This window comes from Podarcis erhardii (genome assembly GCF_964252035.2).
Source record: "Podarcis erhardii genome assembly, chromosome: 12".
In the NCBI taxonomy this organism is placed as follows: Eukaryota; Metazoa; Chordata; class Lepidosauria; order Squamata; family Lacertidae; genus Podarcis; species Podarcis erhardii.
This window is the reverse complement of record NC_138513.1, coordinates 2,077,898-2,097,923: the sequence shown is the minus strand read 5'-3', so window position 1 is coordinate 2,097,923 and position 20,026 is coordinate 2,077,898. Positions and strand designations below refer to the sequence as shown.

The 20,026-nt window shown below is 48.4% G+C and overlaps 1 protein-coding gene across 2 annotated transcripts in view; it reads right to left on the bottom strand.

The window, feature by feature from the left end:
• Positions 1-283: 283 nt before the first annotated feature.
• Positions 284-20,026, bottom strand: part of SCAP (SREBF chaperone) — a 68,576-nt gene continuing 48,833 nt past the window's right edge. Inside the window, exons 17-23 of one of the 2 annotated variants that reach the window (XM_081834193.1) lie at positions 18,985-19,567; positions 17,058-17,143; positions 15,793-15,875; positions 14,201-14,367; positions 10,461-10,541; positions 5,310-5,516; positions 284-1,716 (exon numbers count right to left, since the gene is read on the bottom strand). In XM_081834193.1, the coding sequence (XP_081690319.1) occupies positions 1,471-1,716; positions 5,310-5,516; positions 10,461-10,541; positions 14,201-14,367; positions 15,793-15,875; positions 17,058-17,143; positions 18,985-19,567 (1,453 nt within the window). In that variant the 3' untranslated portion in view covers positions 284-1,470. Of the gene's footprint in view, positions 1,717-4,302; positions 4,635-5,277; positions 5,517-10,460; positions 10,542-14,200; positions 14,368-15,792; positions 15,876-17,057; positions 17,144-18,984; positions 19,568-20,026 lie in introns of those variants that run through there. The other variant, XM_081834194.1, reaches the window with a different exon arrangement.

Below are 20,026 nucleotides of genomic sequence, written 5' to 3'. Positions count from 1 at the left end.
GAAAGGGTCTTCCGTTTTGGAGGTGCTTCGCAAAACGAATTTCCCTACGGGCTTGCTTCGCAAGACGAAAATGTCTTGCGAGTTCCTGCGGGGTTTTCCCCCCTTTCCCCCCCTTTTTCTAAGTAGCTAAGCCGCTTATCAGCTGATCCGCTAAGCTGATAAGCCGCTAAAAGCCGCTAAACCGCTAATAGCGTTAATCCGCTAAGCTGTCAATGGGCTTGCTTCGCAAGACGAAAAAACCGCTATACGAAGAGCCTCACGGAACGGACTAATTTCGTCTTGCAAGGGACCACTGTATCTCCCTCTTGGGAGTTGTGTATAAAGCAGGGATATTCTGGCAGGATGGGACACGAGAGAGGGGCGGAGACGCCCACCTCAGTGTTGGGCGCAGAAGCCGGGCCCCTGCCTGCCTGCCCCCCACTTTCTCTCCACAGTACAAAGCTAGCTCTAGCCATTGCAGAACAGCCGCCTGCAGCCCCTTCACTGGCCCAATCCAGGCTGATGCAGAGGGAGGGGACGTGAGCAGGTGGTGCAGAGGCCCACTCCCCTCAAGCTTGCATGCCGGAATAAATAACTATGTACAGCACATCAATAAATATGGCAGGTAGCGCAGTATGCCTACCCCTTTCCCCTAGCAGGCCGGAGGAGGAGGCGGCTGCCACGAGGACTGTGGCACCGGTAGGACAGCTATCCCAGGGCTACTGCAGCTGGAGAGACCCCACAGGCTCTCAGTGCGCTGGCTCTTTCCCTCTAGGAAAAGAGCTTTCCAAAAATCCTACCCACCCACCTCCACCTGCCCAGGGGTAGGAGTCCCACCACAGCAGCCAGCCCAGTTTTTTCTCCTTCAAAGTGTGGGACAGAAGCAGTGCCTGCCAGAGGAGGGAGAAAGGATGGAGCTCAGAAAGGAGGAGGGTGGTGTGTGTGTGTGGAGCAACAGCCCTGAAGCAGCTGTTCCTTGCTGTCGCTGCGCCTCGGGAGGGCACACACAAACACATCCCACCCAGCAGGAGCTCTCACGGGCATGTGCAAAGAGTTCCTGCAGCGACAGAACTTCGAGGGAGGCATTGGGCACTGCAGCCAGAGCAAAAGACTTATTGGGGATACAGCCCCGTCCTCACACACCCCTCTCCCTTTTATAGATTGCAAGTGGGAGGCGGGGCTTTGACGGAGGGTCTTTCCCTCAGCCCACAGTCTCTCAACGCTTGCTCACACCCAACCACAGCAGGGTATTCTACCTCCACAGTCCTCCGGTGCTGAGTTCTTCTTAGCTTATTGTGAGCACGGAGAAAAACCCCTGTTCAACCCCTGAAGATGCCAGCCCCCTTCTCTTCCGCCACCGTCAAACTGCAGACCAGGGAAAGAAAAAGGAACTGCTTGAAGATGCGGAGAGGCAGCGGCTCTTTCTGCTCCCCAAGAGACTGCCCTGATCCCTGGCCCTCCTAGTTAGAAAATCAGAAGGTTGAGGGGGTCTCAGTCTCGCTTCTCCAGCACTGACGGGACGTAGACCAGGCTGAGTTCGCTGCCAAAGTTACAGACGATGGCCGCGTTTTCCAGGACCAGGATCTGCCGAGCGGGCTGCGATTCATTGCTCTTGCCCAGGTAGACTGTCTGCAGGAGGTCTCCGTAGCCGATGTCCCAGAAAGAAACACAGCCCTGGCCTCCAGTCACCAGCAGGTTGTCAGAGATCACTCCCAGGCTGGCCCCACATCCCATATCCTGTGCAGAGAGGAAATGGAAAGAGGGTGAGAAGGGGAGGTGGAGAAGAACGGAGCCTGTCGTGAGATACGTGGGGCTAATCTTTGCCATGTGTGTCCGCAGCACCAGAGGCATGGATTACAGACAACTGTTGGTGTCAGAACACGTGTCCCAGCCACCCTCAAGGAGCTTCCTGGGTCCGGCCAATGGCCTACCTAGTCCAGCATCCTGTTCTCACAGTGGCCAACCAGCTGACTCTGTGAAACCAGCAAGCGGGACCCAAGCACAAGGGCATTTCTCCCCTCCTGTAGTTTCCAGCAACTAGCATTCAGAAGCATTGCTGTCTGCAGCTCTGGAAGCAGAGCAAGGTCATCGTGGCTGGGAGCCAATGACAGCCTTCTCCTCCTTCCCTAGGCATGACTATGGCACTTGGCTCTCTTCCAACACCAGGAGCCTGACCTCAAAAACAACTAGAAGAAAAATCAAAGGAGAAATAAAGTAATAACACTACAGCTATTTTTTTTCAACTTCGATACATTCCGAAACAGAAAACCATCAAGACTTTAAAATGGCAATCAAAATGTGTTTCGTTCTAAATTGTAAAAAGGTAAAGGACCCCTGACAGTTAAGTCCAGTCGTGGACAACTCTGGGGTTGCGGCGCTCATCTCGCTTTACTGGCCGAGGGAGCTGACGTTTGTCGGCAGAGGTTTTTCTGGGTCATGTGGCCAGCATGACTAAGCCGCTTCTGAGGAAACCAGAGCAGCGCACAGAAACGCTGTTTACCTTCCCACCGGAGCGGTACCTACTTGCACTAGTGTGCTTTTGAACTGCTAGGTTGGCAGGAGCAGGGACTGAGCAACGGGAGCTCACCCCATCGCGGGGATTCAAACCGCCGACCTTCTGATCGGCAAGCCCAAGAGGCTCAGTGGTTTAGACCATAGCGCCACCCGTGTTCTAAATTGTAACACTCACTAATTTGACTTTCTGTCACATCCATGACATACTTGGGCATGCCTGAAGATTAAAAGACCGCTTTAAAAAGGTCCAAATCAGGCTTTCTCGAAACTACCAACATGAGTCTGACCAAACTGCGGGAGACAGTGGAAGACAGGAGTGCCTGGCGTGCTCTGGTCCATGGGGTTACAAAGAGTCGGACACGACTAAATGACTAAACAACAACAAACCAGGCTTCCTCAATTTCGGCCCTCCAGATTTTTTGGGGCTACAACTCCCATGATCCCTAGCTAGCAGGACCAGTGGCCGGGGATGCTGGGAATTGTATTCTCAAAACATCTGGAAGCCTGGTCTAAACTAATCCTAAGGAGACCTGGGTATGTCTGGTGTAGAGTCTACAACTGCAGGGCTGATCCTGAAAGAACTCTAGCAGCCACTGTGAATAATCTGGCAAAGGGGAACCTGCAAGCAGGTCTCAGTGGCAAAGTTCAGTGAACAGGCACAAATATAAAGGGAGGGAACACAACTCTCCTTCCGTTAACCTGGATCTATTGCGACTACATTTTTCAGACTTTAAAGAACAGAAAAATGTCAAACAATGAACAACACTAAATACACAAAGCACCACCGCAGGAGGAAGCTTTATTACCGATGACGTGGGTAAACCAAAAGGTCTTTGCCTGGGGCCTAAAGCATTCCACAGACAGGAGGCCACCACTGAAAAGGCCACTCTCTGCACCCCACTCAGGTGGAGCACCCACAGAAGGACCCCTGATGAAGACCAGCAGGGTCTGAACCCATGAACTACTCCACAGCCAGTTTAGTCAGGCCAGAACTGGTGTAATATGCTCAGACCTTCTGGTCTCAGTTAATAGTCTGGCTGCTGAATCCTGCCGTAGCTGAAAGTTTCGGAACTGTCTTCAAAAGGCAGCCCCACGTATTGCAGCCTAGACAACTGGAGCTAAGTTATCCCTGCCTACACAGGGTTGCAGTTGAGCCACCAGCTGAAACTGATGGAAGAACTTTGTGCAGCTGAGGCCACTTGTGTTTCGAGCGACAGAAGCAGACCCAGAAGTGCCCCATGCTGCACACCTCATGCTATGGGGGAAGCCAGTCTAGGGACCCAACCACGAGCAGTGCCTTGTCTCAGCTTCAATATCTTATGGTCCATAAACAGCAACACCCTAGAGGTCCCGGGCCCTAAGGAAGTCAGATTAGCCTCAACCAGAGCCAGGGCCTTCTCAACACTGGCTCCGGCCTGGTGGAACACTCTGTCTCATGAGACCAGGGCCCTGCAGGATCTGATTTCTTTCCGCAGGGCCTGTAAGAGTTGTTCCACCTCCGCCTTTGGCTTGGAGTCAATTTGATTCCCTCCCCCTTTCTTGTTTCCTTTCTCCTCCTGTGATGAGGCTGCATTTTAATGTTTTAATGTTGTATTTTAACCTGGTTTTAAAGTTGTATTTCAATCAGCTTGTTTTTATTACTGGTTGTTAGCCACCCTGAGCCCGGTCTTGGCTGGGGAGGGCAGGGTATAAATAAAATTTATTATTATTATTATTATTATTATTATTATTATTATTATTATTGGCTCTCATCCAGCCTATTATAGAACAAACACCACCACAGAGCTGTGGAGAAACACAGAAGAGGTGAACACCAGCGCACTGATTACTCAACACACTCCAAATCTCTGGTGATCTGGGCCATACAAAGTCTTTAAAAGGCCCTGTGCCTTGAATCTAGGTCAGAAACAAATTGGCAACAGGCAGAACCCCCATCGCAGAGCCATTAAAACTCTCCCTCGACTCATGGAAGCTTCTGCGCCATCTTCAAAGGCAGCCCCAGTCAGCGCATCACTACAGAGTGGCTGGGAGGTTGCCAGGACAACAGGAGTGCTACTGGATCTCGCTGCCTCATCCAAGCAGCGCAGCCTAATTGCCACCACTGTTCTTCCCGGCAGCCCGCAGAGAGATTTAAAAAAAGCCTTGTCTGTTCTTCAGGAAGAAGGGACATTGGATAAATTCAGAATGAGAATTTCTTCTTTATAAATCTTTTTTTTCTTTTTTGGAATTAGTGTAATACTAATGAAATATTAAAATGTGCTGGAAAGGAATTAATTGGCTCTAGCAAAAAGGCTTGAAGGAGTTAAGTTTAAATACGGTTTAAATTTTGAAATTTTAATGTTTTGAAGGTATGATAAGGTTTTAGAAATTAATGGTAAACTGAATTGTAAAATTTTCAAAGGTCAATGATGTTTAAATGAAATGAAGTGGTTTTAGTAATAAGGTAAAATAAGAACTTGTAAGAATGGTCTGATATTAGATGAAAATCTGAAGTTATTATATATGAGGATAAATAGTTAAGGTTAAATTAAGAGGATATGAATTTGCTGAACCAACTTTTAAATGGAATACAAAAAGGGAGGTGTGAGGAAGTCAGGAAAATAAGTAAATGAATGGTAAGAAATTGAAAAGAGAGATTTTTATTTTTGCTTTTGCTTTTCTTTTTTTGTTTTAAACTTTTGGCTTTTGTATTTTTCTTGTGTGTTTTTTTGGTTGCCGTTCTGTGGCTACTTTTTTTGTTAAAATCTAATAAAATATCATTAAAGAAAAATATTTTTAAAAAGCCTTGTCTGAGGAAGGGTCCCCCAGCCACACACCTGCTGGATGGAATAATGCTTGATCCCGGAGCTTCGGTCCCAGATGCTGATGACGTCGTCCAGGCCGCTGCTGATGACGCAGGAGGTAGTGCAAGTCAAGGAGGTGACATCCCCGCGGTGGGCAAACATGTGGCTCACCCTGCTGCCCGTCAGCACATCCCAGAGGCAGATGGCCCCATCCTGGCCCCCGCTGGCGAGCACCATCGTCTGAAAGGCAACAAGGGCCAAGTCACTAGGGTCCCCCAGGTCCTCCTTCCTCAGGCCTCCACCTGAAGGTGAGAGTCAGGCTGCAGAACTAATGCTGAAAGCTTCTAACAAGTTAGCGGGATGAAGATGAGCAAAGGGAGATGGGGCCCAAGCAGTGCAGAAGGAAGCCCTGCCTCACAGAAGATGGGCAGAGGCGCACCCTTAAAGGCGTTTGCCCTCACAAGTAAGGTAAAGGGACCCCTGACCATTAGGTCCAGTCGTGGCCAATTCTGGGGTTGGGGCGCTCATCTTGCTTTATCGGCCGAGGGAGCCGGCGTACAGCTTCCAGGTCATGTGGCCAGCATGAGAAAGCTGCTTCTGGCGAACCAGAGCAGCGCACGGAAACGCTGTTTACCTTCCCGCCACAGTGGTACCTATTTATCTACTTGGACTTTGACGTGCTTTCGAACTGCTAGGTTGGCAGGAACTGGGAGTGAACAACAGAAGAAGAAGAGGAGGAATTTGGATTTGATATCCCGCCTTTCACTCCCTTTAAGGAGTCTCAAAGCGGCTAACATTCTCCTTTCCCTTCCTCCCCCACAACAAACACTCTGTGGGGTGAGTGGGGCTGAGAGACTTCAAAGAAGTGTGGCTGGCCCAAGGTGACCCAGCAGCTGCAGGTGGAGGGGCGGAGACACGAACCCGGTTCCCCAGATTACGATACTACCGCTCTTAACCACTACACCACAGGAGCTCCCCTGTCGCGGAGATTAAAACTGCCGCCCTTCTGAGTTTAAAAGATTAAAACTGCCATTCAGAATATGAAAGTGGGGAAATCACCAGGACCAGACGGTTTAACGGCAAGATATTATAAAATGTTAAAAGACTGGTTAATCCAACCGTTAAAAGAGGTTTGTAATCAAATTCTAGAAGGGAAAAGGGCTCCTGAATCGTGGAAAGAGGCATTCATCTCACTTATACCGAAGACAGAGACTGGGAAAAACCAGGTTAAAAACTACCGGCCTATATCCTTACTAAATGTGGATTACAAAATTTTTGCAGACATTTTGGCAAAAAGATTTAAAGGAAGGGGAGATTCATAAGGACCAAGCAGGCTTTCTCCCAGGAAGACATATCTCGAGTAATGTGAGGAACATTTTAGACATTTTGGAATTGTTGGAAAGAGAGATTAACAGAAAAGCAGTTTTGATCTTTGTGGACGCGGAGAAAGCCTTTGACAATATTTGTTGGAGTTTTATGAGGAAGAATCTCCATGGGATGGGGGTAGGCCAGGGATTTGAAAACGGTATTGGTGCAATATATTCTGAACAAAAAGCTAAACTGATAGTGAATGGTATGGTTATGGACGAAATCTCAATAGAAAAAGGGACACGACAGGGATGCCCGATATCCCCCCTTCTTTTTATATCGGTCCTGGAGGTTTTATTAAATATGATTCGAGTGGACCCGCTGGTTAAAGGGATTCAGGTCGGAGTGAAATCCTATAAATTAAGGGCATATGCAGATGATCTGGTGTTAACACTGCAACAGCCAGATGAGAGTACTAAAAGAGTATTAGAACTAATTGAAGTTTTTGGTCAAGTGGCAGGGTTTAAACTGAATAAGCAAAAAACGAAAGTGTTGGGGAAAAATTTGACATTGGAAGAGAAAGATAGATTCCAGAGTGTAACTGGTTTGGAAATAGTAAAGAAAGTGAAATATCTGGGGGTGGATGTAACATCAAAAAATATTAATTTATTTAAGGACAATTATGAAAAATGTTGGACAGAAGTTAAAAAAGATCTAGACACATGGTCGAGGCTGAAACTTTCCTTGCTAGGCCGTATTGCTGTTATTAAAATGAATGTATTGCCAAGAGTGCTGTTTTTGTTTCAAACATTACAAATTCTGGACAAGGTGGAGTGCCTCAGAAGATGGCAAAAAGATATTTCTAAATTTGTCTGGCAGGGCAAAAAGCCAAGAATTAAATTTAAGATTTTAACAGATGCGAAAGACAGAGGGGGTTTTGCCCTGCCGGACTTAAGGCTTTACTACGAGGCAGCAGCTTTCTGCTGGCTGAAATCATGGCTACTTCTTGAGGACACAGATATCTTGGATCTAGAAGGATATGACAATAATTTAGGTTGGCATGCGTATTTATGGTATGACAAGGTAAAAGTACACAAGAGTTTCAAAAACCATATTGTCAGAAAGGCGCTGTATAATGTTTGGATTAGATATAAGGATTTATTAGAAAGTAAAACCCCCAGATGGTTATCACCAATGGAAGCAAAGGCAGTTAAAAGACTCAACATGGACTCCGACTGGTTAAAATACTCGGAAATTTTGGAACATGATGGTGACAAATATAAACTTAAGAGCTACGAGAAGCTAAAGTCAAAAGTCCGAGACTGGTTGCATTATCATCAGATAAATGAAGTATTTAAGCAAGACAGGAAGATAGGCTTTCAGAGTGAGAGGTCTAAGTTAGAAACAGAGCTATTAGATTCCAATACTAAGAATCTTTCTAGAATGTATAATCTACTGCTGAAATGGAATGTACAGGATGAAACGGTAAAATCAGCAATGATTAAGTGGGCGCAAGATGTAGCTCATGATATTATGTTTGCTGACTGGGAACAGTTATGGACCACCGGCATGAAATTTACGGCATGTTCTGCCTTGAAAGAAAACATAATGAAAATGATCTATAGGTGGTACATGACCCCAGTCAAGCTGGCTAAGATCTATCATCTGCCTGACAATAAATGTTGGAAATGTAAAGAGTCTGAAGGAACCTTCTATCACCTTTGGTGGACCTGCCCAAAGATTAAGGCCTACTGGGAAATGATCTATAATGAAATTAAGAAAGTCCTTAAGTGGACATTTCCTAAGAAACCAGAGGCCTTTCTCTTGGGTATGGTGGGCCAATTGGTACCAAAGAAGGATAGGACTTTTTTTATGTACGCCACTACAGCAGCAAGAATACTACTAGCAAAGTATTGGAAGTTGCAAGAACTACCCACTCTGGAAGAATGGCAAACGAAGGTGATTGAATATATGGGACTGGCAGAGATGACCGGCAGAATCCGTGACCAGAGGAAGGAGGCGGTGGAGGAGGACTGGAAGAAATTTAAAGTGTATCTTGAGAATTGTTGTCAAATTAAGGACTGAAAAGATGTCGAGGGGTAAGAAATAAAGATTTACAGCTGTAAACTATAAACCATAGGGAAGAAGTTTTAAGGAGGTGATATGTAAAAATTGACTGAAGGGTTGCTAGAGAGAATTGTGAAATAAGGGTGCAGAACAGGAGAGGTATGGGGAAGTCTTCAAGTTTGTATGATCTGTGTTTTTTCTTTTTCTATGTTGTATTGTTATTTTTTCTTGTTATGTTTATGTTGTTATGTTTATGTTGTGAAAACTTAATAAAAATTATTATAAAAAAAAAAAAAAATAAAGCGAGATGAGCACTGCAAAAAATAAATAAATAAATAAATAAATAAATAAAAGATTAAAACTGCCGCCCTTCTGAGTGGTTTAACCCACAGCGCCACCCAAACCCTCCACCAAAATTCCCCTCTCCGTTCCAAGCATGAGCAGGAATGGCCTGAACAAATGGGGAATGCAAGGTTAGGATTCTTGCTCCATGTTTGGAGTCATGAGACTGTTGTCTACAACATGATGGTGTATGTTTTCATTCCACAGTGTGGGAAGTGATGGAGACAGGATGTTCATGTTACTGTGTTCCGTGAAGTGGGACTATTGTCCTTTGTTTCTTTCTCTTTGCTGTCTGATGAGAAAGAGGAAGGAGCTAAATCTGAATGTTCCGAATGTATTATATGTAAATAAAGTGGATTAGCCAAAATGCTGTGCTACTGAATTCTGTTAGGCAAACTGCAAATACTCTGCAGGATCTTAAGTGTGCTGATGCTTCTTGGTATCAGTCGCTGTGATGTTCGGGCTGGAGAAAGCTTTTGAAGCTCCTGAACGATCGACCAGGAAGAAGAGAAAATGCCAGTCGGGCATGTGTCTCTACCAGGGTCCTACACGAGAGTAGGACGATCCTAACATGCAATGCCATTGTGGTGCTGGGTCTTACAAGTGGGGCAATCCAAACGGGAGATTGAAATATTTTACATCTTAGGGTGAAATCAAGGTCATCTGTATTGTGGCCTCATTGCTAAGAGGAACCTCCAGCTAAGTGTGTTCAAGTGGAATCCAGGCAAAGCTGGACCTTCCATGAATTCGTTTATTCTCAGAAGCCATTTTGGCTCTGGTACCATATGGAAAAATCATACTCCAGATGTCCAAACCGATGAACAGGAGAGAGAGTGACTGTTCTTTGTGTGGCTTAAATCCCAAATTGTGCCCTTTCTTCTTTAACCTCAAAAAGGCACCTGTATTGATGCTGAGCAAATATGAAGATGTGTTCATAATTAAAATTTTATAGGAAAATAAAGATTGAGTGATCCTGCAAGGCCCAATTCAGAGGTTTATCAGGGGAGGCTGTCAAAACTGCATGGCTATTCTCATTCTATAGAGACTGAAAAGGTGTACTGGGCACTTGCAACCTTAGTGTTCTTCACTGGCCACCCTCAAAAAAATCCTAGTCCTCATCGTTTTGAAGGAAACACTGAAAGCATTACATATCTTTAAGTGCCAGGAAAAAACATTCCTCTTCTTCCAGGCCTTTGGTTAAGTAAACAATCTATTGCCTTTTAAACTGGGAGGGGACTGTCTTTGTTTGTTAACATGCTATGCATTTTTGTGTTTTTATATCGTGAACTGCTCAGTGGCCCTCAGATGAAGGCTGATTTAGAAATTTGATAAGTAATGATAAATAAAGGAGGTGGGCTGGTTGGCCTTGTTTTGCCTGTTCCCTCTGCCTTTCTCCACCTGTGCCCTCCTCCTCACTCTTCTTTTGCAGCTGCAACCATGTCCTGGGCCCTGTGAGTTCCCTCCTACCTGGTCAACGTAGACGGCTGTGATGGCTCCTGAGTGGCCCTGCAGCGTGAAGAGGCAGCAGGAATCTTCCAGGCGGTACACCTGAATGGGGAAGAAGTGGTGTCACCAGCAGTGGAAAAGAGGCCTGTGCAGGAGGAGCGCCTCTCTCTCTCTCTCTCTCTCTCTCTCTCTCACACACACACACACACACACACACGCACACACTTTATTCTCCCCACTGCAATTGAGCAACCCCTGGCCTGTGCAGACAGAGATCTGTAAGGGGAGCTCAAGGGGCAGAAGACACACACAGGGGCTGACAGACCACATGCCTGCCCTTCCTTTGGCCAAGCCTGACATGAACAGCCACAGAAGCTGTTGGACGTTGTGGTCTCAAGCACTGTTGGTCTTGGGCAAGACAAGACTGGTACATCCTTTCCCTCCTTGCTTGCTCCTGGGCATGTCCAGCTGCTGCCTTTTGCAGGGCTGGAGGAAAGAAACATGTACCACCTGCCACCTCTCAAACGCTCACAGTCAGGCAAGCAACCAAATAATAATAATAATAATAATAATAATAATAATAATAATAATAATAATAATTTATTATTATTTGTAGCTCGCCCATCTGGCTGGGTCTCCCCAGCCACTCTGGGCAGCTTCCAACAAAGATTAAAAATACATTAGACTTCCGGGTTGGCGCCATCGCCAAATGGCGGACTCCCTCCGAGCTCCGGAGGGAGTCTGCTCGGCAGGGGCTGGGTCCTACCGCACCGGCGATGCGGGGACCCTTAAAAACCACGGCCAGAGGAGGCCGTGGACATGGAGACTCGGCTGGCACCGTTAGCGCCCTCCCGACTCGTGAAGGAGCCTTTTTAAAGGCTCCGGATCGGGTGCCGGGGAGAAGCGTGGTGCTTGAGTTCTCTGCTATCCCTGCCGAGCGCAGCCGCATGCCATCCGGCGGAGAGCGCTGACTTCTTCTATTGAAAATTTGGATCTAAAAGAAGAACCCGTGAGTAATTGGAATATGGACTAAAAAAAGGGGACAAATTTTTAAAATTTGGAGCGAACGGGGGAGGTGGAAAAAAGGAAGTCAGCCCCCCCCTAAATTGTAGAAGAGCCAAAACAAAGGAATGGATAACTAAGATCGAGAGTAACCTTATTTTACCGAATTAGCAACTTCGCGAGGGAAATTTATAAGATTGAGCCGGAGGAGAAAAGTGGAATTTGTATTAAAAAGCAACACCCCCCCCCCCCGAATCCCTGGAGCGATTCGTGAAAATGCCTGGAGAAGAGTAACAGAGGTTTTGACAGGTTTTGACAGCCGTCAAGGAGCTGTCAAAACGGAAGAATGTAACAGAGACTTGGTTATGGACTTTGCTGGTTACATTTGATATAAGTTGAGTATAAATTGTTTCAAATTGTTCAAATAAGGATAAACAAGCTATTTGGACTGGTGGATGGGCTTTGGAAGGGAACTTTGTTATGGGAATCCATCTAGAGGAGCTGAGGGATATTGCATGTGTTTTTGACAGGAAACTTGTGCAGTTGAATAGAACTTTTAATCTCCTGGGAAACTGCAGAAATGGAACATTATTTTGTCTACAGAGGTCTACACACTATAGGAAACAATGGAACTATCTGTTGGAAAATGAAAGGATCATGATGTAATGTTTTGTTCCTGAACAACAAGCCTCTGCAGGGATATTAGAAACTTTTGGAGAAAGAACATTTCTGTGGGAGAACAGAGAAACAAAAAGGAGGAGAATGGCCGACAAGAATAAGGAAACAACAAGAACTGGACAGAAATGGGAAAGGGGATATTTGGGATATCCAGATTTGACAAGCTTATGGAATTAAAATTGGAGTTTCTACTCCTGGATATAAAAATCTGGATAGAAGAAATGGACCCTCTTCTCGATAGACTTTTTTTTTAGGATTGGACATTTGTAATTAAATGATTGGACATTCGCAATTAATAAGACTGGCAAAGAATCAGAGGGATGTGGGTTTAATGTAATGTGGGAACTCCAGGAAGATATTAGAGATGGAGGGCTAGGAGGAACGTAACAGGGAAAAAGGGGAGGGAAAGTTGGAATCCAAAGGTTGTAAAATTATTACTTAATTTTATGTTGTTGTTTTTTATCTGTATTAAAGGGGGAAACTCGTGGAAGGGAATAGATCGATCTTAGGGGGATGGGAATTACGCTAAACTGGGTAATGGAGGATGATTGCAATTTGGGGATAAGAATTTGTTGAACTTAATTGTTTATTCGGAAGATTTGGAATACATGAGGGGGTGGGGAGGGGAAGTCCTAGTTATTGGAAAAAGTTTATAAATTGGATTTAATTTGTTTTAATTTGGAAAACCTTAATAAAAATTATTTAAAAAAAAAGAAAGATTAAAAATACATTAAAATGTCACACATTAAAAACTTCCCTGAACAGGGCTGCCTTCAGATGTCTTCTAAATGTCAGGTAGTTGTTTATCTCTTTGACATCTGATGGGAGAGCATTCCACAGGGCGGGCACCACCACTGAGAAGGCCCTCTGCCTGGTTCCCTGTAGCTTTGCTTCTCGCAATGAGGGAATCGCCAGAAGGCTCTTGGCGCTGGACCTCAGTGTCCAGGCAGAACGATGGGGGTGGAGACGATCCTTCAGGTATACTGGGCCGTTTAGGGCTTTAAAGGTCAACACCAACACTTTGAATTGTGCTCGGAAACGGGGGTGGGGGGGTCAGAATAGAGAAAAGGGCACAGGAACCTAGGAAGACCCTGCTAGATCGGGGCAATGTTCCATCTGGCCCAGCATCCTCTTCTCACAGTGACAAACGAGATGACCTAATCCTGAAAGCAGGAATTGAGCGTTAAGAGCCCTCTCCCCTCCTGCAGTTTCTAGCAAATAGTCCTTGGAAGCATTTCTGCCTCCAGTTGCTGAAGTCACAGCACGCCAAGTACCATATTTTTTCCTTTATAAGACGCGCTTTTTCCCTCCTAAAAAGTAAGGGGAAATGTGTGTGCGTCTTATGGAGCGAATGCAGGCTGCGCAGCTATCCCAGAAGCCAGAACAGCAAGAGGGATCGCTGCCCAGAGCTCCATCTCGCTGTTCTAGCTTCTGGCTTAGCCCCCCAGTCCCTTCCCCCACCTCCCAGAAAAGCCCCCAAGACCCACGCTCCCTTTAAAGAGCCGTGCGAAGCGTGTGTGTGGCTTTTCTCTTGGGGGCTTTTCCCCAAGGAGGGAGAAGGGCGGCCCGTCACTGATGGGCTGCCCTTCTCCCTCCTGGGGAAAAGCCTGCAAGTGCCGCACACATGCTCCGCGCGGCTCGTGAAAAAGAGTGTTGAGCAGAGCCCGGGGTGCATACAGGCTCTGCTCAGCGCTCCCTTTAAAGAATCTTGTTTTTCTTGCATTTCTTGTAGGTGCGTCTTATGGTCAGGTGCGTCTTATGGAGCGAAAAATACGGTGGCTTGTTCTCCTCCAGTCTGCCCTCAGAAGCTTCCTCCGGGAAGTGGGAGAGCGCTCACAAAACAACACGGGCGAGCTCCATCTTGGTCAGCCTGGTTGGCCCTACCTAAAGGCACCTCCTCTTGAGCCACACACCTCAGCCGGCCCCTTGAAGGCTCCATCCCTGGCTGGCACCACCAATAAGTCATGGAACGGCAGCCAGGCCACGGGCAAGGCATGGGCAACGTGAAAGAGAAGCCGGAACAAAGACGTTCTGCAGCCAACGTCACCCCACTGCACATTTGCCAGCCCCCAGTTACTCACCCTTAGCGTATGATCCTGGCTCCCTGTGACCAGGCGCCCTGCTGCAGCCTTCAGGGCTGTAATGGGCTTCTGGTGAGCGCAAGTCACCGTGTGGGTCAGCTGACACGTGATGACATCGTTGCTGCTGTACATGGGAGAGGATGGGAGGCTGCTCCTGCTGGGTGTTCCTGGGGGAAAAGATGGTTCGGTCAGGACTCTTCCTCCTCAGGGGACAGGGGAAAGAAAGTCCTCCCTCACAAAGTACACAGATAAGCTATGGACCTCGCTCCCAAAGGCAGCAGGAATGGCTGCCAACCCAGATGGCTTCGAAAGAGGATTTGACAAATACATGGAAGAGGAGAAGGCTATCAAGGATTGCTCTGCTGTGTCTCCACAGGGGGATGTGGCAACGCTTTTGGAGGGGAGGGGGCTTCGTGCTCAGATCCTGTTTGGAGGTTTCCCACAGGCACCTGGTGGCCACTGTGAGAAGGGGATGCTGTGCCAGATGGGCCACTGTCCAAGGCTGCTATTTATTAGCTGCATCTGGTATGCAGGATGAGACCCTTCCTGCCCGCAGACTGTCTCGCCAGAGTGGTGCATGCTCTGGTTATCTCCCGCTTGGATTACTGCAATGCGCTCTATGTGGGGCTACCTTTGAAGGTGACCCGGAAACTGCAATTAATCCAGAACGCGGCAGCTAAGACTGGTGACTGGAAGTGGCTGCCGAGACCATATAACACCGGTCTTGAAAGACCTACATTGGCTCCCAGTACATTTCCAAGCACAATTCAAAATGTTGGTCTGATCTTTAAAGCCCTAAATGGCCTCGGTCCAGTATACCTGAAGGAGAGTCTCCACTCCCATCGTCCTGCCTGGACATTGAGGTCCAGCGCCGAGGGCCTTCTGGCAGTTCCCTCGCTGTGAGAAGCCAAGTTACAGGGAACCAGGCAGAGGGCCTTCTCGGTAGTGGTGCCCGCCCTGTGGAACTTCCTCCCATCAGATGTCAAAGAGAACAACAACTACCAGACTTTTAGAAGACATCTGAAGGGAGCCCTGTTTAGGGAAGCTTTTAATGTTTAACAGATTACTGTGTTTTAATATTTTGTTGAAAGCTGCCCAGAGTGGCTGGGAAAACCCAGCCAGATGGGTGGGATATAAATAATAATAAATTTATTATTATTATTATTATTATTATTATTATTATTATTATTATTATTATTATTATTATCATCATCATCCAGCAGGCTCTTCTTATGTTCCCAGGGAAACTCAAGGGAAAACCATCTATATTTTTGATAGTTTTCCACTTCTATTGCCAAGATCCAGGTTCTTCAGGAATCTGAAGATGGAGGTTGTGTATAAAAAGAAAAACAAATTCTAACTCTGGGCGGGGAAATGGAAGGCAAATAAAGGTTACAGTCATGTAGGTGCAGGAGGCTAGCCAGGACCTGCCGCTGGAGAGTGAATTATCGGCCAGCTCTTCCACTATTGGATCCTGGGCAGATCCAGAGGAAAGCCGAGCAGAGAGCAGCCTGAACCTGGAGGGGCAGTGACCACAGCAGGCCAAGAAACTTCTGCTTCCACCTGGGGGATGTGGGGAGCGCAACACTCACCTCTGAGCTGGGAGTGATCCAAAGAGGTGTGCGTCCTCAAGGAGTAGAAATCCAGGGAGCCGTTCAGCCTAGCAGCAACAATCCTATCCAAGGGGTACAGAAGAAAAAAGAAACATGAGCACTCCCTCTTCACACAGGCCCAGCCAACATTTGTCCCTGTGGCCTGAAGCAGGGAAGAAGAAGAAGAAGAAGAAGAAGAAGAAGAAGAAGAAGAAGAAGAAGAGGAGGAGGAGGAGGAGTAGTAGTAGTAGTAGTAGTAGTAGTATGGGTTTGATATCCCGCTTTATCACTTCCCTAAGGAGTCTCGAATCCCCGCAACAGGGTGAGCTCCCGTTGCTCAGTCCCTGCTCCTGCCAACCTAGCAGTTTGAAAGCACGTCAAAGTGCAAGTAGATAAATAGGTACCACTCCAGCGGGAAGGTAAACGGCGTTTCCGTGCACTGCTCTGGTTCGCCAGAAGCGGTTTAGTCATGCTGGCCACACAACCCGGAAGCTGGACGCCGGCTCCCTCGGCCAGTAAAGCGAGATGAGCGCCACAACCTCAGAGTCGTTCGTGACTGGACCTAATGGTCAGGGGTCCCTTTACCTTTACCTAAGGAGTCTCAAAGCAGCTAACAATCTCCTTTCCCTTCCTCCCCCACAACAAATACTCTTGTGAGGTGAGTGAGGCTGAGAGACTTCAGAGAAGTGTGACTGGCCCAAGGTCACCCAGCAGCTGCATGTGGAGGAGCAGGGAAGTGAACCCGGTTCACCAGATTACGAGTCCACCACTCTTAACCACTACACCACACTGGCTCTCTCTTGCACCTGTGGGCCTTGTGCAGGTTATTGGGAGAGGGGGGCACATAAGGAAATGAGTGCACAGCTCTGAGACTGAGGAGCTGCCCTGGAAGTCACACAAGGAAGGCAATCAAAGCTGCATGGACTGGCTGGCAAAGGGTGGGGAGAGGGGAGAGTCTACACATGAGACCCAAGGGTCATCACGTGCCTTGTGGAAGGCCAAGGGAGACCCTGCTTGAGGGCTGACCGCAAGGAGAAGCTCCTCCTGGGTTAAGGCAGGCCGGAAGCCTCACCCTCCTGGGACCTGAGCAATATTCCTCCAGTCAGGAGAGGCGAGAAGTTGCCATCACTTGGGAAAGGCAGGCATGGTGGAGCAGCAGCAGGGGGTCAAGGCAGACTTCTAAATATAGCTGGTCCATCAGCCGGACAGGACTAACCATCAGCTACTGTGAGATGCTCTGGGGATGGAGGAGTCGGGCTGCTTACCTGCTGTTCAGGAAGACAAGGGCAGTGATGCCTGACTGGCCATCTTCGTTACTGCAATGCAGAGTGCCCTCGATGGCATCCCACACCTGCAACACGAGAGGCCAGGAGAGAGAGAGATGTTTTGGGATACAACTCCCACCAGCAAGCAAATAAAGAAATTGGAGGGGGGGGCGGGCGGGAGAAACTTGGTTATCTTTCAGTTGCTTCTACCCCCGCCCACATCAGAGTCTGGAGACAGCATGCAGGCTGGGTGCGGATAGATGCTCTCGGGGGAACCTCTTGGCATATACAGTGGACGCTTGGGTTGCGATCTGTGCGGGATGCACGTTCGCAACCTGCAGCATTCGCACCCCGCGTCTGCGCAGGTTGCGATTTGGCGCTTCTGCGCATGCACAAAGCGCAATTTATTGTTTTGCGCATGCGCAACTGCCAAAATCTGGAAGTACAGTGGTGCCCCGCAAGACGAACGCCTCGCAAGACGGAAAACCTGCTAGACGAAAGGGTTTTCCGTTTTGGAGGCGCTTCGCAAAACAAATTTCCCTATGGGCTTGCTTCGCAAGACGAAAATATCTTGCGAGTTCCTGCGGGTTTTTTCCCCTCCCCCCCCCCTTTTCCTAAGCTGCTAAGCCGCTTATCAGCTGATCCGCTGATAAGCCGCTTAACAGCTGATCGCTAAAAGCCGCTAATAGCGCTACTCCACTAGGCTCTCAATGGGCTTGCTTCGCAAGACGAAAAAACCGCTAGACGAAGAGCCTCACGGAACGGATTAATTTCGTCTTGCGAGGCACCACTGTAACCCGTTCCGGTACTTGCAGCTTTCAGTGGTCCGCCACCCAAAAAAACGCAACCTGAAGTAACCCAAGTATGACTGTACTAGTCTTTCTGATGCCAGAAGGCATTCTGCAGAACTAGGGTTATTTGGGGGTGTAAGGAAAACAGAGTGACAATTCCATGCCAGGTGAGGATGGGTGTTACATGAGTTGGCCTCTGGCTCACTGGCTTCCCATTTCCCCTTGCCCTTGCTCAGGACAGATTGGGCCGTGGCACCTTCTGAGACAGAGATGGGAACCGGATCTGGTTGGCAGGCCAGATCTACAACTGCCCCCTTCCTGCGTGGACCCCAGGGACATCCACCGCTCAATCACCTGATGCCAAGGGGTTGCAGCCACTGCTTGAAAGCAGTGTTCGAAATTAGGCACATTTTGTACCTGACTATTGGCCACTTGTGACCAAGAGAAGATGCCTTTAAGTTCTCTAATTCTTAACCTAAATAAATAAAGACTTTAGAGCTGGCTTGCCCCAAAACAGCAACTACGCATTCCATTTTGGTGACTGTAACCTTGGTTTAAGGAACCATTTGGCGCCTAGCTTATATAGCTGAGTTTCTAACACTGCTAGATAGCATGGGAGCAGTAAGAAATGGAGAGCCTTTAGGCTGTGCTCTCAGTTCCTTCTTTTGCAGCTGTAATCGGTGGGCTTTAAGGTACAAATTCTAAAAGCACTGAACTACACTTGCAAATGGAAAGGAAGGGGCTGGAGTGCACTTAGGTTACAGTTCTGATTCTCTTCCATTTGGCTCTGTGGGTTTACAATCCCACAGCCAACAGTAGGTGGCGGAGAGGTGGGAGGGCCAAATAAGGATCCCTGGTGGGCCTGATCGGGCCCAGGGGCCAAAGGCTCCCGAGCAGTGCTAAACTGTCATCGACTTGGTGTGTGTGTGCGCACATGGCTTTGTGTGCAACAGCCTCAGGGCAGAGAGCTGATGCCTCCATTGATGTCCTTTGCGATCAAAACCTAAAGGAGTTCTTCCTTTCTGGCCTTGGGGGGGGGGGGGACTCTGCAGCCGAACAAGCACAGCTATGGAAGGCTCTGCTTCCCCCCAGGCCCCAAAAGCCCAAGGCCAACAAGACCCAGCCTCCTTCCTTACCTCCAGCCTCCCGTTGCTCCGGCCGGCCACAATGAGGTTCCCTTGCAGCTCCAGGCTCCAGATGGAGCTTTCAAAGTCACCACCCAAAGAGGGAAGGGGGGGCATCTTCTCCAGCCCAGCATATGGCTCATCCCCAAGGCTGCTCCTGCGGGCTACGCAGTCCCCTTCCTCGCCCCCGCACCCTGGGGATCTGGACCCACTGCCAGCCTGGGGGCTGAAGGCCACCTGTCCATAGGGGGCAGAGAAGCCCAAGAAGTTCACGCAGTTGGAGGGGTTCTGTTCCTCGCAGACCTTCTCCACCAGGCTGCTGAAGTCGTAGCCAGACTCCTGCCGGCTACAGGTGGCGCGGTGGCGGGGCTCTGGGGCAGTTGCAGCCTTGGCTTGCTCAGAGAAGTTGGTGTCAATGAGGGAGGTGAGGTCGGGTTGGTCACTGAACAGGAGGGGCTGCGGGGGGCTCCGGGCCCTCTTGAAGGGGCGGCGGCAGCTGCCGTCAGAGCCGTCATCTAGCCCACTCTTGCTATCGAGGCGGTTGGGGTCCCAGCAGTCCTGGTAATCAAAGATGCCGCTGTTCTCTCGACGCAGCCTGGAAGGCAGCCAAGAAGAGGGGGACATGGGGTGAGGGGTCAAGCAGAGCACAGAGAGGGATATGACCACCTTGGAATTAAGCAGACCCCCACCCTAAGCCACTCCAGCAGCTAATTTCTTCTGCAAGTTTGTGGCCAGGTATGAGGAAAAAAAGAGAGATTACAGTGGTACCTTGGGATGCGAACGGGATCCGTTCCGGAGCCCCGTTCGCATCCTGAATGGTACGTAAGACACGACAGCGCGTCTGTGCGTGTCACATTTTGCCGCTTCCGCGCATGATGTCATTTTGAGCATCTGTGCATCTGCGATTGGCGAAACCCAGAAGTAATGTGCTCCGTTACTTCCGGGTTGCCGTGGAGCACAACCCGAAAGTGCTCGCTCAACCTGAAGCACATTCAACCCGAGGTATGACTGTATAGAGACTTTCTAGGTCAAAGCCAGGACATTGAATTGGGCC